Here is a 15616-nt window from a genome sequence, read left to right on the forward strand (position 1 = left end):
TTATTAATTTATATTACCTAGTTTATATTAACACTTTCCAGCATCTGGTTCAGTCATCTCTTTCAAAATATTTTTCATGCTTCGGGGCCGAAAATGAGGGCAATTTTTCGAATTTTCTCGGGTTTCCGGCCCTCTGCATGAAAACTCACATGTGCACCTGTTTGGGACGGTTGATTTACGGCACTTTCGCTTGTAAGCCTCACTTCGTTCGGCCTACAATCCGCGAAATTGCCTAAAATCAATCGTCCAAAACAGGTACACAAATGACTATTTCAAAACGGAAGCGAGAAAATAGTAATTTTTTCCCTCCGCTGAAACTTCGGGAAAAATGTTGTTTACCTCGAGAAGTAAAGTTGAAAATTGCATCTTCTCGTGTGACATGTGTTGCTCTCGCTACCTCGTTCAACAAATAACTATTTCACGCATTCTGTGTGACCAACCTTATTTTCTCACCTCAATACACCATGAGAAAATTGCGTTTTGTTGACAATTGGTCGAATGACAGTGAGAAAAGTGCATCACTTTCTCTCTCGTGGGGAGAAAATAGAACTTTTCTCACTTGAAATGTCAGACATTCGTCTTAAAACAGATCGGAACTTTGAACATATTGTTGTACCCCACTACATTTAGAATTTCTATTGGGTGAAACGATATCACGCGTCAAAGTTCAACCATTCCGAATCGCTTACTGATATGAGTGATGCCTTTCAAATACTTAAATCAAAGACCAAATTCGTGTTTTCTATATATTTACAGGTCAACATGTTTTATTGTACTTAAATCGACATCTATATCGCTCCTCGTCGTGCAGGTCGGAGTATTAATTTCAGTTTCGTTCGTGTTACGAAACCATTTACTATAAACTTCGTACGGATCAATCTGCCAAAATTTATGAAAGGAAATTGGTGAATCGGTAAGCAGCTCTTCCGAATAGTCTGTTGGTCTTGCCTGGTGTGATTTCAATTCATTTTTAGTTTTATTCACTAAAATGATCCCTTACAGCAACCTTACCTGATGAAACAATGACGAATGAATCGGTTCGATTCCTAATTGTTTCAGACAAATTCCTATTATCATGTCATCGGGTGCCGAGCTAGTCGGACATGAGCATCGATTGATAAGTTTATTTATTGTACTAAGACTGAACACAATTCCTCCGCCACCAGTTATGTAGTTGAAGCCATCTGGAGACAGTAATCGGTAGCCATATCGTTCGCCGAGATATAGGTCGCCGTCGTATGAGTCATAACATGAAAGCGTTCTTTGTAATTGTCTTACACTTTCAAAGAAAGAAGGGAAACAAATTTATTCATTAGCTTCGCTTCCGAATTACCGAATTGCAATTGAATTTACCTGATTAAAGTATCGTCGTCGGATAAAACCACCCATTTTACAGTGCTTAAACTGGCGTTTGAACTGATTTCTTTCAGTATCAAATCGAAAATTGAAAGCGCCTTATCACAATGCCCTGCTTCTGTATTGGGAATGAGTGTATTGATCGTTGGTATTGTTGAATCTGTAAATGGAATGTACAAGATTCAACTGGGACTTCTTCTACTTGAAATTTTAGGTTATAGAAATTCAGGAAATCCAGATTTTTTGGTGCTTAACGTTAACGTTGAAAAATAACTTTTCCTGACCAGGTTTGTTCCCAGAATTCGCAAATATCAGCAAATAAAGGCTGAAATTCCTTCTTCCTCGATAACTTCCCAGGTATGTGTTGTACAGCTTTGGTCGGGCAGGAGCGATTTTAGAGTTCAATGAGGAGAACAAACTTGCTAAGGAAAGAGGCTGCCTAGATCATCATTCCAAAGTGCCAAAGCTCGGAATAGGATTGGACATGGCAAAAAGAATTTGGTATTTCAGGGATTTATTGTAGGAACTACATTCCCGAGGTCAATTTCGTGAAATTGTGTAATTCTAGAATTTTAAGAGTTTAAATTTAATCTTTGTTGGTTGGTTCGCATACGTTTTGGTTCCTACATATCCATTACTCCATTACTATTTTTTGGGTATCTTCATTGACTAATAGGTTGTAATAGCTTGGTTCCTACCATCACTCCACATGGTCCACCATCCTTTCAGTTTTAGAGTTGAAAGATTTTTCATATTTTTTTGGTTTCTTTCTGGACGTTTGGGATTATTGAGGTGGTTGGTTTCTAAGAATGCGTCATAGGGTCCTCCATATTCCTAGATCGAAGCAAATTAGTTATTTTTTTAAGTAAAGCACAATGACTGGCGTCAAATTCACACTTTAAAGGTTATTGACTGATTTTTAGAGCACACCAATCAACAAATTTGAACACGAATCATAGCTTGATCAATCAAATACACTCAAAGAGTAAAAGTGACGCAAGTCCTTGTGCATACTTCCAAAACAACTGATATCGCTGTAGGTGACGCATTCTGTGCTTGTACGCAAAAATTGTCAAAGCAAAAATTAGACCGACAAAATTCTAGAAGAAAAATTTTAGTTCACAAATTTTGCGTCACATGGAAGTTAGGAAATGCCTTAGGAATCATCTCTCATCCCAAAATTTAGAAACCAGCCTTGTAACACATCACTCATGTCGAAAATATCCCAAATCCATCGAAAAATCCGATGGAAGTTAGGAAGTGCCAGAGAAATCATCTCTCATCCCAAAAGCTAGGAACCAACCTTGAAACTCCTCACTTATATCGAAAATAACCCAAATCCATCGAAAAATCCGATGGAAGTTAGGAAGTGCCTGAGAATCATCTGTCATCCCAAAATTTAGGAACCTACCTTGGTACACCTCACCTATATCGAAAATAACCCATATCCATCGAAAAATCCGATGGAAGTTAGGAAGTGCCAGAGGAATCATCTGTCATCCCAAAATTTAGGAACCAACATTGGAACACCTCGCTTTTATCGAAAATAACCTAGCTCGATAACGTCTCTTCGTACACACATTTCCGATTGGCGCTAAGATATTTGTCTATTTCATTGGACGTTTTCTTCTTAGTGAAAACCGTATATAAGCCAAAATTTCGGAGGATGGAGCTAACATTCATCTACTATGACTCGTCAACGACGAGAAAAATGAACAACTCTCAGATAGATAAAAACGGCAGCTCGCGCTCAGACTCTACGATAGAATTTTAATTATAAGGACACTATGTCAAGTTAAAAAGAAATATATTTGTAGGATCAGACGCACATTCTTTGTGATTAAAAAAAATGATTGGAAAGCTCACAAAAAGAGGCTAAAAGTGACGAAACATTAAGAGATGGAGAAACAGTTTCGACCAGGAGCACTCCAACCTATGACAATAAGGCTTTCTATAAAATACCCGAACACCTCTCTATGCACAAGAAGTCATGAAGTGTACACACCAAGTACGACGAAGAGGGAAGACACTTCATCACGTGTTTTCTATTTCCTACAGCATTTAAAGGTCAATTAAAATGTTTCTGTTCAACAAACACACGGTACCTGTAACATCACTGTAAAATCGGATTAATTTAACATCTCGCCTCCACGTGGACTGAATAACTGGAACTCGATCGAAATGAAATTTTGAACACGTTTTCACAGCAAACAGGATATTTTCGTTCGGAATCCATTTATTCTGAAACGAAATTGATTGGCTATTCTAGTCATCCCCGACTGTACCACGTTTTAAAGTAAATTTTCTTGTTTATCCGTTGATTATATTGTAATGTGCTGTGGGGAAAGGTGCACTGGTATAAATACAATAAATGTTTAACTTACATCACATGTTGCATATGGTTTACTATATATTGCACACCCGATTTTTCTCTGCTGACAAAAGTACGGTGCAGACGTTAATTTATGTCCGTTGCCATTGTTCCAAACAAACAGAGAAAACTCGTGGGACGCATCAATGAAAAATTCCGTTGAAAATTTTTCATTATTCAAACGTTCTAATAGCCTGGATAAATAAGTAAACATTTCAATCACTTAGAACTGCGACGATTACGATAGGTGAAGTGGAGTACATATATGGTGTGAGAGTTATATATGTCATGCACAGTTGATTTGGTAAATGTATACAGATGCAATTGAACCTGATTGCGGTGAGGAGGTAACTAGCAACAACAGTCATGGAATTGTATGCAACGAGAGGCAGTGAAAAATGACGAATCAGTGAAATCCTGGTAGCTGATGAATTGACCAAATTTTGCATGGGCGAAGAAAAGATGGTTGTAACATGTCTAATATTAAGTCGTTTGGTACTTAAATGCTTCTCAATCTTTCTATGGTCTAAGTTAATATGGAAGATTGATTGTTGCCTTAGAATTGCACATTCGATATTAATGAAGTACAAGATTTTGACTCATTTGTTTAAACGAGCGAAGTAGTAGATTCAATGACTATTGAAGGAAAGCATAGTAATTCCATTGTTACACAACAAAAATGAGACATTAGTCTCTCTGGTGAACGCTCAGGCTGTTTCAGGAATACAATTGCGAAAAGAAACACGAAAAATTTACACTGTAACCATCCTTTCGAACAAGCTGGATTTATAGAAGTAGTGAGAAGTTTAAACAAGATTTTGAAAAAGCCTTTGATTCAGTTGAAACGTAGTGAATCCTGAAGATTACATGGCTCTCATAGTATTTATCTAGACCAAGCACAATGCTGCAACAGTTAAATGTAGAGTCAAGTAAAGTCGTCGGTCTTAAGACGAGCCTACCATTGGAATGATTGCATCGTTAAAATGGAACTGGGCAAGACATACCGCAAGAATGATCAATGGAAGGAGAAAGAGGAGACCTACATCAAGCAATTGCTGAATAATAATCAATCAATTAGAGAACACCACAGGGCAACCATATGGTGAAATCCAATCGGAACGTAGTTTATATGGTTAAAACAGCAGGATTACGCGGAAGTGAAATTATTTGTGAAGACATGCAAACTTCATCGGCTCCTCAACCATCAGTTTTCTAAGTGTCTTTGAACGTGTTAATGTCTAACATCTAATTGTTTAATCGATTACCTGTTTAGCAGTGGAATAGTAATTGCGACACCGGCTTTCAATAACGGATACAAAAACCATGATGGATTTTCAAAAAATGCAAAATGATGAATAATCGTCGCTTCCTTGTCCATTAACGGATAGCCCATGAAAGCTTCCTTGAATATTATATGTGCGCAAATCCATGGAAATACAAGATATTAATTTGTATCCCGTTTGAAATTGGGTTATAAATCTCAGTGTGAGTGCCATAAAATGTATGGAAAGGAGAATGATATGCAAACTTGGAACTCCCAATTTTCATCCAATTCCATAATACACTTGTTAATGCCACAACTTACCGCACTAAAATCCTCTTTGTTTAAATTATCTACCAAAGCCGTTAAATCTACACCACTTTGATCTTCGCATAAAATGAGCCATTTCGTTTCGGAGGTGAAAATTTTCCGAAGATTTTCCACCAACAGTGGTGTGATAGCCCATGATCCGTGATTAAATGTTTCGTGGGTTAGATAGATTTGCGGTGGTTTTAACTGTGTAATGGGAACGTTTTTATTGTTATGAGAACAAGGACTATTTTTATAAAAATATTTTCCAAATTTTCTCTTTTTTTTGGAAAATGTTGGAAAATTTAAGAAAATAAGAGAAAGTTTTCCTGTATTTTCTCAAATATACGTGAATTTTTCAACATTTTACAAATTTTACCAAAAATTTTTTTGGACAAATTAGACAAAAACTTGGAAAATTTGGGACATAATTTCCCCAAAAATAGTCTCTGTCTATGTGAGAATGAAATGAATTCGTTTCGATGTTGGACGAAACTTTTACAATTGGAAATTCTTTTAATCGAAAATATGTTTTTGTAAGAAAAGAGTAAGAAAAACACTCACTCCGTGTGTCTGTTGTAATATGTCCTCTTTCAAATCGATGGCAAATTGTCGGTTGTATAAATCACTTTGACTTCTTATCAAAATGGTCAGTTCATGCGGAGCTGAAACATATTTTTTTTCAATTTCATGTTAAAGTAGCAAGGTTGCAAGGGGATGTGTAGAGATGATATAGTTTGTGCAATTTTATATTTCCTATACACCACCCTCTTCTCGCATTACAATAATTAGCCATAAAATGAAAGCACAACGGAACCGTAACAGCTAATTGAAATGGATTGTAAAGCTCATCTAATCAAAACGAAAATTAGCATCTCAACGGTGCACTTGATTCTTTTTTCCTGCGACAGTCCCTGGCACAAACTCGACATATAATTTTCTGCACCGACTAAGACTGTATAAGGTACATAACTTGCAATTACTTAATTCTAAAAATAAACGTTTCCGAAGCTTTTCCTTTTCATTATAAAGCCGGCGCGGCATCGTCGTTATTTTTATTTAATTAATTGCAAACGTCTAACTATAAAACTTTCCCGGTTATGCACTCGCTCCAACTACACTATCGTGTTGAATAACATTTATTTTATGACTTAAATCACGGAATAATTGCACACTTAAAGTGCAAAGAAAATTTCAATTTGGTTATTATAATATATACGGTTGGGAAGGCGATTATATACGTGTATGCATTAGCTATTCGCGTACGAAAAGTTTGTGCGGAGGTATCGAAAGCGTTCTGATATAATGCATTATATAACCACCCAGCCAAAAACTATTTTCCACACATTTGTGTCCACACCATTGCATTTGAATTTTCAATTTTAAATCCAAAAATTTATGTGAATAAGATATCACTGTACACATGCGGTATTCGCGAGGGTATAACATTGCAGTCGCATGGTATAACATTGAGTGAAATGTAAGAGATATGAAAGGATCTTGTGTCCCAGAGCGAATGAAATAATTTTTTTGATTTGAAATTGTTACAATTTTGTGACTTTAGTAATTGGAAGCTCAAATGCCGGCGCGTTGATGTTGGTTTTTAATAGTAAATTATGGGAAAAGCACGAATTTTTATGCTTTTCAACATTTGTTTCACATGAAAAACGAACGGCGCCGTTGTAACTTGCTTGTAATTGTATGTAAATTACCGGGTTGTGTAATTAATCACTCAAATTACCTGTACGACTTGTTAATGTTCATCTATTTTACTTGGACTAAGACGTTGTCTTAACGTAATATTGAAAAAAATGAAATCTGTTTGCCTTGCAAGTAGTATAGAACTACAAGTGACAGAGATAATTGAACATCGGTCACAAGTAAAACGTGCGTCTCGGTAATGTATTTTCGATACATTATTGTGGCAGGATATTTTTTAAAATAGCCGGCATTCGCCGGGCTCGATCCGTAGACCTCCCGATCATGAGTCTAGCGCTTTGTCACTGAACCACTCAGTACGTGACATTCCAAAACCTCATAGTGAACATTACCCGTCACAGCCAATAACGTACATTACCTGTAACAGTTACCATTCACCAGGGGTGTCATCTAACGCAGGTAATTTTTGACAGATTACCTACTTACAGAAAGCTTTAGGGCAAGTTACTGGTCACAGATAATTTATTTCTGGCACATTATCTGTGTCAGCTAACATTACCATCAGTGATCATATTGGACATATTATCTGCCGCAGGTAATGTGAAAAGATATTTTCTGTCAGTGTACACTGTCGTGGTAGTAATTTATTGCTTTATTTGACATAAGCAACGCACCAGCATTTGTTCATCACTTGACAATGACATGATAAGTATCTTCTATATACAAATTTCACACTGTTTTATAGGTGTAAGTCGAATGTATGTTACACTGGCCGATTGTGGTACCTGCAATCTAGATATGCTATAGTACATTAAGCTAGTACATAGTGCGTTGACGAAAGCAATCTTGTACCACTATGCTAGGCGCTTTGCTTGTTGGGTACTCCAGTTTTAATAACCTCCGCCTCTATGCAAAGTTTGCATTGCAAACTATGGAAACAATACTCGGGCATAACATCAGACAAATTGGTGCCGCTTTATCACGATAATTGAAAGCACTAATTGTGTTTCATTATTAATTACCCGAAGAGAGAGTGCTGTTGTATGCATTGAGGCTATTTACCCCAGATCATTTAAATTTCCCGTGTAACTCTTCATCTGAACGTGTTCTCCATATATGAGGAAATTTACGAATGTAGAAGTCTTTTTGCTTTTAAAGAAAATATTGATTGGTTTGAAAAACCACGTGACTCATGGCGTAGAGTCTTTATCCGTGGTCAGATGACGGACGAAAAAATGCATGGCTACAAAGGCTCTATACCAGGCAAAAGTTGACCGATTTTTAAATGTTGGATTCGTTCCTTACATCCGCCGCTTATACAATGACAACAAATGAATGAGGGTGATATGGATTTTTATTGTGCGCGAAATTTTTGAAAACGCAAAAAATTTAAATGGAAATTTTTTTATTTTTATTTTTTTTAGGTATTTCAGGTTTTAGGTATTTAGGGTGACATATATTTGATCTTTCTACGACGTTTTACTTGTTTTCTGTGAAGTACCTTGTACATTTAGTTTCATACTTCACAGAAAATAAGTAAAACGTCGTAGAAAGATCAAATATATATCACCCTAAATACCTAAAACCTGAAATACCTAAAAGAAAATAAAAATAAAAAAATTTCCACAGAAATTATTTGCGTTTTCAAAAATTTCGCGCACAATAAAAATCCATATCACCCTCATTCATTTGTTGTCATTGTATAAGCGGCGGATGTAAGGAACGAATCCGACGTTTAAAAATCGGTCAACTTTTGCCTGGTATAGAGCCTTTGATGGCTATGATTAAAAGGAGTTAATTTTTTTCTTCAGTCAAATTTGGGTTTCAGAGGATTTGAGGCTCAAAATAGACTGTCTAAAATTGTTATTCCTCCAACAGGAAAAAAGACGGATTTTTTTTGAGTGAATGAACGGACGAACAAAATAATGGAAACATACATTTTTTCATTTCTAACAGCGATGTAATAGATTTTATCGCATACGCGGTGTGATTCCCCGAAAAAATTATTCACCCAGGATATATAAACAAATATTATACTTCTGTAAATTGTCAAAGTGTCATTCGCATATCTTGTTGTCTCGTTTTTGCTTATGCGATAAAAAAGAATATGCACGTATGACAAGCCGTCTCGGCAAGCCTCGACCGCTTTGTCATACGTGCATAATATTTATTATCACATACGCGCGGTGTTCGGCTGTCAAAATTACTTAACTAGAAGTTTAATTCAAAAATTACACTTCAGTTCTATGTTGTTGTCTTGTTTTCGCTTATGTGATAAAATAGAGTACACACTTGTCACTATCAGTCTCGGCAAGCCTCGACCTCTTCGTGACAAGTGTGTACTATATATTATCACATACGCGCGGTGTTCGGATGTCAAAAATTACACTTCAGGTCTATGTTGTTATCTCGTTTTCGTTTATGTGATAAAACAGAGTACACACTTGTCACTATCAGTCTCGGCAAGCCTCGACCTCTTCGTGACAAGTGTGTAATATATATTATCACATACGCGCGGTGTTGGGATGTCAAAAATTACACTTCAGGTCTATGTCGTTGTCTCGTTTTCGCTTATGTGATAAAACGGAGTACACACTTGTCACTATCAGTCTCGGCAAGCCTCGACTTCTTCGTGACAAGTGTGTAATATATATTACATGCTGAGGGCGTCGAAAGACGTGCTTCAAACTTGAAAAGTACGGTTTTCGACCCATGTAGCATGTAAAATACTATTCATTTTTATGTTAAACCGTTCGCTTCATCGAATATCATGAATGTTAGAATCTTTCAGCATATCAAAATGAAAAGTCTCGTTTTCATGTGTTTATTGACCCCGGTTTCGCCTCGAATCAACAATATATATTCACACGAAAACACGGCGTTTCAACTTTATATCACTTGTTATGTAAATGATCTGTTTCAGTCTTAGGGATGAAAAGTAGATTTTGGTTTTATAGTTCGTGTGTAAAGCTGAGCATATAACAATTCAACGCTCTATGATATGTGATTGCCAATAATTTAAAAAATTCAACGGCGCGCACATTCGTACTTTCTCTATTTTTATTTTCAGTGCACTTATGCGGCCTGAACTGTAGTTTCGACAGATCTTGTCTTTGGATAAGATATTATTTGTAACAAGGCACTCAATCTACTATTAAATCTCCCAACTGTTATCGAATAAAAGCTAGGATATTGAGTTCTAAATAGACTTTGCAATGTTTCAACAAAGGTCATGTGTGTAATACACTGTGTAACTATACATGCATGCACGCAACACCTAAAGCAAACACCCAATTAACCAGAATGAAACTGAAAATGCATGTAACAAATAGTGGACTTAACATTATAGACCGGTACAATGGATATTATACTCACCCAATGACAGCGATAATCGAACAAATGCGAGCCAATAAATCGCAATCAAACTCATATTTCACTTGCAACAAAATCTGTCAATAAATTTTATTTATAACTGTAATGCAAATGCCATGCCGCAGGGATGTTTCGTTTCATCTATGTCGACAAGACCATATCAGCAGCGCTGGATTTCGGGAACACCGTTTAAATAAATTAATTTTTTAGCTTCATCTGCCGAAATGGATTTAACATCGCAAAATTCCATGAATTCGTTATAGCACATTTAGTATCCAGCTGCCGGGAAAACGGCGTTTTCATAGTTAATATTTAACTTTGTATGGAAACACATGCACATACTGATTATTAATACAAGTCAGTTACTCCACGGTGTTCTATCCACTCTGTGCTATTAATTATAAATTGTTCGGTGATGTTGTTGGTCTATAGAGCTAAAAAAAATTTGAATAAATTATTCCGAAATTTAATTGCAGGCCATTATTAAATAAGTTTTATATGTATTCATTATGCATTATGCATTATGTATGTGCAGAGCGGTGGTGGTTGGTATATATAAGTATGCCCTACATTCACAGTTCAGTGATGCGGTTACGCTAGTTAACCGTAGATTATAACAGAGCTAATTCTCGAGCTAATTATGATTTTGGTAGTAAAAGAGCGAAATTGGGAATACTGTTTGTTCGTAGCACATTTAACATTATGAGTTTTTGAAACTAGGCTGCCCAACAGAAAGCATATTAAGAGATTTGCTGAAATGGCAGCCTAACTTTGTGCGTTTCGTATTAAATTTTCGATTACATCTTTTTATCAGAATCTTCTTTGAAAAATGCAAGACAACGATGTGTATTGTCACACTCGGCCTACGACCTCGAGTGACAATCTTCACATCTAGTGCCTAAAAAAGCATTTATTACTCGGTTGTATAAATAACTATTTCACAGCTGGTCGCAGAAAACGTTGTATGCAACAAGTGGCTAAACGATGTAGTCACATCTAGTGAAACAATCTCTTTTCGCAACTTGTTGCAAAATTGTTATTTATGCAACGGAGGTGCATCGAGTTGCATACAACGTTTTATGCCACAGAGTCATCTAGATTTTACAAATTTTGCATATTATGATGCTGAGTGACATAAATAACTATTCCCAACTCAGTGACTAAAAGTAAAACTTTCGTTGGCTTTGAGAAAAACGTGGTATGCAACTGGGTGATAATTGCCTTTTCAGACACACTCGTCTTTCGGCCACTGGATGGTATAAATAACTATTATTGAATTATTGATTACTTTTGTGGTGATTATCGTCGTCAATAATTCAATTCGAAACGCACAAATGTAGGCTACAATTCAGCTAAGTTTCCATGCCTCTTGAGGATGTTGTGGATGCATAGGAATATAGATTATTTACACAAATTAACTCAACACAGTTTTGATGAACTGATACATAGCGATGACGTTAGAGTAGTCAAAAATCATCAAATTGTATATACATATAAATTCAATCGATTTGGAGTGAAATAAGTACAACTGCAAGTCATGGTTCCTAACCAATGGAACTCGCGATATCATATCGAACCTTTCCAAAGGATCTCTTGGCTTCAATAGATCATTTATACGGTACTTGTCAACGTAACCCCACTTAATTTTTCGTCAAGTAGTCCTTAACCTCAATCAATTGACGTTAACTGCATTCAATTTACTGATTTTTATATGAAAATCGTTCGTTCAATTCATTTGATATTTTTCGACATGTCTGACAGTTGGGATCGTGTCTGACGTTTACAAGGTCATGAAAATGATCTATTGTCATCAACTCAAAGTCAATTGAAATGTAACGAAAGCATTTGCAAATAATGTCATATCGAACCTTTCCAGACGATCTGTTGGCTGCAAATGTTATCTAAGTGACTAGTGTAAACGTAAAGAGAATAATTGGTTCCGACCAATGAATGGATATTTTTGTTTGTTTGTAATTCAAACCCCATACAAGTAAATAAATAATGGGAAATGATATTCGACCAATATTTTTTGATCGATGACCATTGGAATTTTTCCTTTTACAAATATTTTAATTCTCGCTACATACCGTTATTATCATCAAATTGGTACCAATTAGATGGAAATATTGGTAAATTGAATTATTTTTAACGCTCAACCCAAAACTAATAACGTTCGATTATTACCATCCAATAAATAATTGCCGATCAGTACAGTAATTGTTGTCTCAGTAGCTAAGGCCTTTTTTTTTGTACGAATGCATCTCACCTTTTCAACGAAGAGTTTTATCTTTTCAAAGTAATTTATGGGCAATAACTCAAACTACCAGTCTCCAGAAAAGCAGAAGGAGTCAATTTCTATTTTGATACGCTGGCAACTGGGCGAGTATACGAGCCGACAGTTATGATATAATTTACACTCCAAACGTACACTAACATCATTTCGATTATTTTTCGCTATACTTGTTCGTGTGCAAATTGGTATAGTGTTTCTATCCTAGAGCATTGTATCAAGTACCACTGTAGCCATGGCCTGATGAGAAATGGTATTTTTGAACTGCATATTAATGCAACATGTCTGAAGACATATTTAAGTTTCTCACAGATCGAAGCAGTGGTCAAACGTACTTCAACACTAACATCGTAACAAAAGATACGCGTGCTGTATCGTTGGAAAGCTAAAGTGTGCGCCCGTGAGAGTACCACGAAAAAATGTTCAGACAGCCGTTGGAAATTCAAAAATAGTTGGAAATGAAAAACCCAAAATAAATTCTTAGAATAGAGGAAATAAATGTTGACTATCAAATCGTCACATCCTGTAAAATACGCTAAAATTGTAGCATACATTTGTACGCTTTTCATAGTATTTTTGATTCTAACAAACACTGTTTTTGAAAAATATAGAACTGCAATAAATGATGGAATTTGTTTATGTACTGTCCGTTTGACAAGAGGATCGCCACAGTTCAGCAGGGGGTTTTGAACATTTGTTTTTTACACGTTGGCACACGTGCTCTTGTCAGATTCAAGATTCTTTTTACGAAGGTTACGCTGATTATACTTTGTGAAAAAGGCCAATACCTTGCAAATATGTCACATCTTGGACAGAATTTGACACTGCAATATCTGCAACATGAAAAAACTAAATGTTCGAAACCCCCTGAAACCCCGTGCTTCCACCTACGTAATATACACAAACTAGGTGAGCCAATCTTAATTTATTTCGACCACATATAGGGTTTGAATTCAAAATATTGAATTTTTTGTGCCAGATTATACTAGTCCTTTTTCAGAGCTGGCCAAATAAATAAATACTTCCACTTTTTGGATTCACGCACTTCTGGCGGCTTCAAAATTTTCAAAAACGATTTTTGTTAAAAGATTTCATTGAAAATGTGATAAGAAATTCACAAATGTGTGATATAATTTCAGCTGTATCTGGTAACCAGGAATGGCTTGAAAAAGCCTCTCAGTGGATACAAACAACAAAAGTACATAGCTCAAATGTGGGCTTTTCAGCATCGACAGATCTTCAAATACATTGATTCTTAGCCGAAATTATAGCCTACATTTGGGCGCTATGTATTGTATTTTCGATGATATTTTTTTACAAAAATCCTTTTTGAACAATGTAACACGACCATATCACAAATGTGTTAGCTTTCAATAAAAATTGTTTTGTTTCAGGCGGTTTGACCGGTTCTGAGAAAAGTCAGCAGTTTGCTTTTTCCATAAAATGCTGCTGGCTACAACAACTGTGATCGACAACAATGACAAAAACAGTCAATGAACTCTACTGGGTGTTGTCTCATCCGTACCAAATCGTCCGTTAAATTTTATGAAGTAATAGATTTTGTATCAATATAGCAAAAATATCTTGAACAACAGAAGTAATGTAACAGGTTTACGGATAATACTCGTAGAAAACTTAGTTTCATATAAGGTTCCTGACCATGATTTGTAGTATTGTGAAAATTGTCCAACTTTGTATGTCATTTTCTTGAAATCCTTTGGTATTCAGGAGTACAGACTACAGGCTAACTTTAATATGAAAGGTGAACATTTGGCTTCGCAATTCATCAAAAATTAATCAATATTTGAGGAATTTCTTTAATTAAGTTTTAGTACAATCGCTAAACCGAACTGGTATTTTGCACCAGCTGGTCACATACAATTCCGAATGGGACCAGCTGGTGCAAAATAACGTATGCACATCAGTTCAGTTTAGCGATTGTAGATTACGTCCGAGGCTCCAAATTTGTATTTTGACGAGTGGGGACGTTATGGCCCGACCCGAAGGGAATGTGGTCGGTAAATGCGAAAAATTTACTCAAAAAAATGCATTTACCGACCAGAAGCACGTAAAATTTTAATTGGATCAAGATTTGCGTTATGGTGTCCGTGATTTGGGGTATTTCCATAGAGACAGATATTTGGAGGTATTCTAAAACGTCATACAAATTATACCGCGAATCAAAGTCCAAGAGAATCGTGATTTGCGGTGCAATTTGCTTTTCATGTAAATAACTAACAAGATAGGATTTTCTACACAGTATATTTCTCTAAGGTAACAAAGCCACGTCTTCATTGCAAAGAACTAATTGCAAACAATGCTACAATGCAATCAATTATAGCAAGTAACATTGATGCCTCTGTTGTTGTTGATATATTAGGTTATTACACACACTCCACAGATGTATGCTTTCCATGAAATCTATTTACCTCAACACAACACAACACACAAACTTAATACAATATTCATCCGAGATTGGATCGACAGTGTTTAAACTAAAATCTGTCGTCAGATTCAATTACATTACTAAAATTAGTGGCTTTGTAGCAGTGGACGTGGTCATGTTATACATTATCACAACCACAACATTCGACATACCAATCCGAATGATTTTTTTTTATCAATAAAAACCAGAAGTTAACATTCTTTGAGTGTTCCAGAGAGTTCACATCAATATTACACACGAGAGTTTATCAATGTTCAACACAGATGTTTCATTTTTTGTCTATGAATTAATGTTTTCATTCAAAAATTATAATAAAATGTTCTTGTGCTCTTATAGCATTCGTTGCTTTCATTCATGTAGATAGCTCTCATCATTCGATTGCAACTTCTCACATAAACAGCACAATTTTTCAGTTTATTTTTAAAAATAAATTTCAATAACGAGAAAACAACGATCGTAATACCGACCAACCAGTGGTAGTTCGAACAAATTTTCAATCCCTCGTTCACACAACGGTGCTTATAAAAGTGCTTTCACTTCAATTTCCCACAG

General features: G+C 35.8%; 1 protein-coding gene across 3 annotated transcripts; it reads right to left on the reverse strand.

Moving 5' to 3' along the window:
• Positions 1 to 707: 707 nt before the first annotated feature.
• Positions 708 to 15616, reverse strand: LOC119078935 (beta-1,3-glucosyltransferase). 3 transcript variants are annotated; one of them, XM_037186681.1, is made up of 10 exons: positions 15217 to 15616; positions 10332 to 10719; positions 5862 to 5962; positions 5313 to 5504; positions 4993 to 5129; positions 3741 to 3921; positions 3462 to 3597; positions 1354 to 1516; positions 1012 to 1279; positions 708 to 948 (listed from the first exon to the last, which is right to left on the reverse strand). In XM_037186681.1, the coding sequence occupies exons 2-10, from the start codon at positions 10384 to 10386 to the stop codon at positions 751 to 753; spliced, it is 1431 nt and encodes a 476-aa protein (XP_037042576.1). In that variant the 5' UTR covers positions 10387 to 10719; positions 15217 to 15616; the 3' UTR covers positions 708 to 750. The 3 variants fall into 3 exon arrangements, with proteins under 3 accessions (XP_037042576.1, XP_037042575.1, XP_037042574.1); XM_037186680.1 differs by having other exon boundaries at positions 10332 to 10754; XM_037186679.1 differs by having other exon boundaries at positions 10332 to 10754; positions 15048 to 15616.

Source organism: Bradysia coprophila, unplaced genomic scaffold (genome assembly GCF_014529535.1).
Source record: "Bradysia coprophila strain Holo2 unplaced genomic scaffold, BU_Bcop_v1 contig_297, whole genome shotgun sequence".
NCBI classification, from domain to species: domain Eukaryota; kingdom Metazoa; phylum Arthropoda; class Insecta; order Diptera; family Sciaridae; genus Bradysia; species Bradysia coprophila.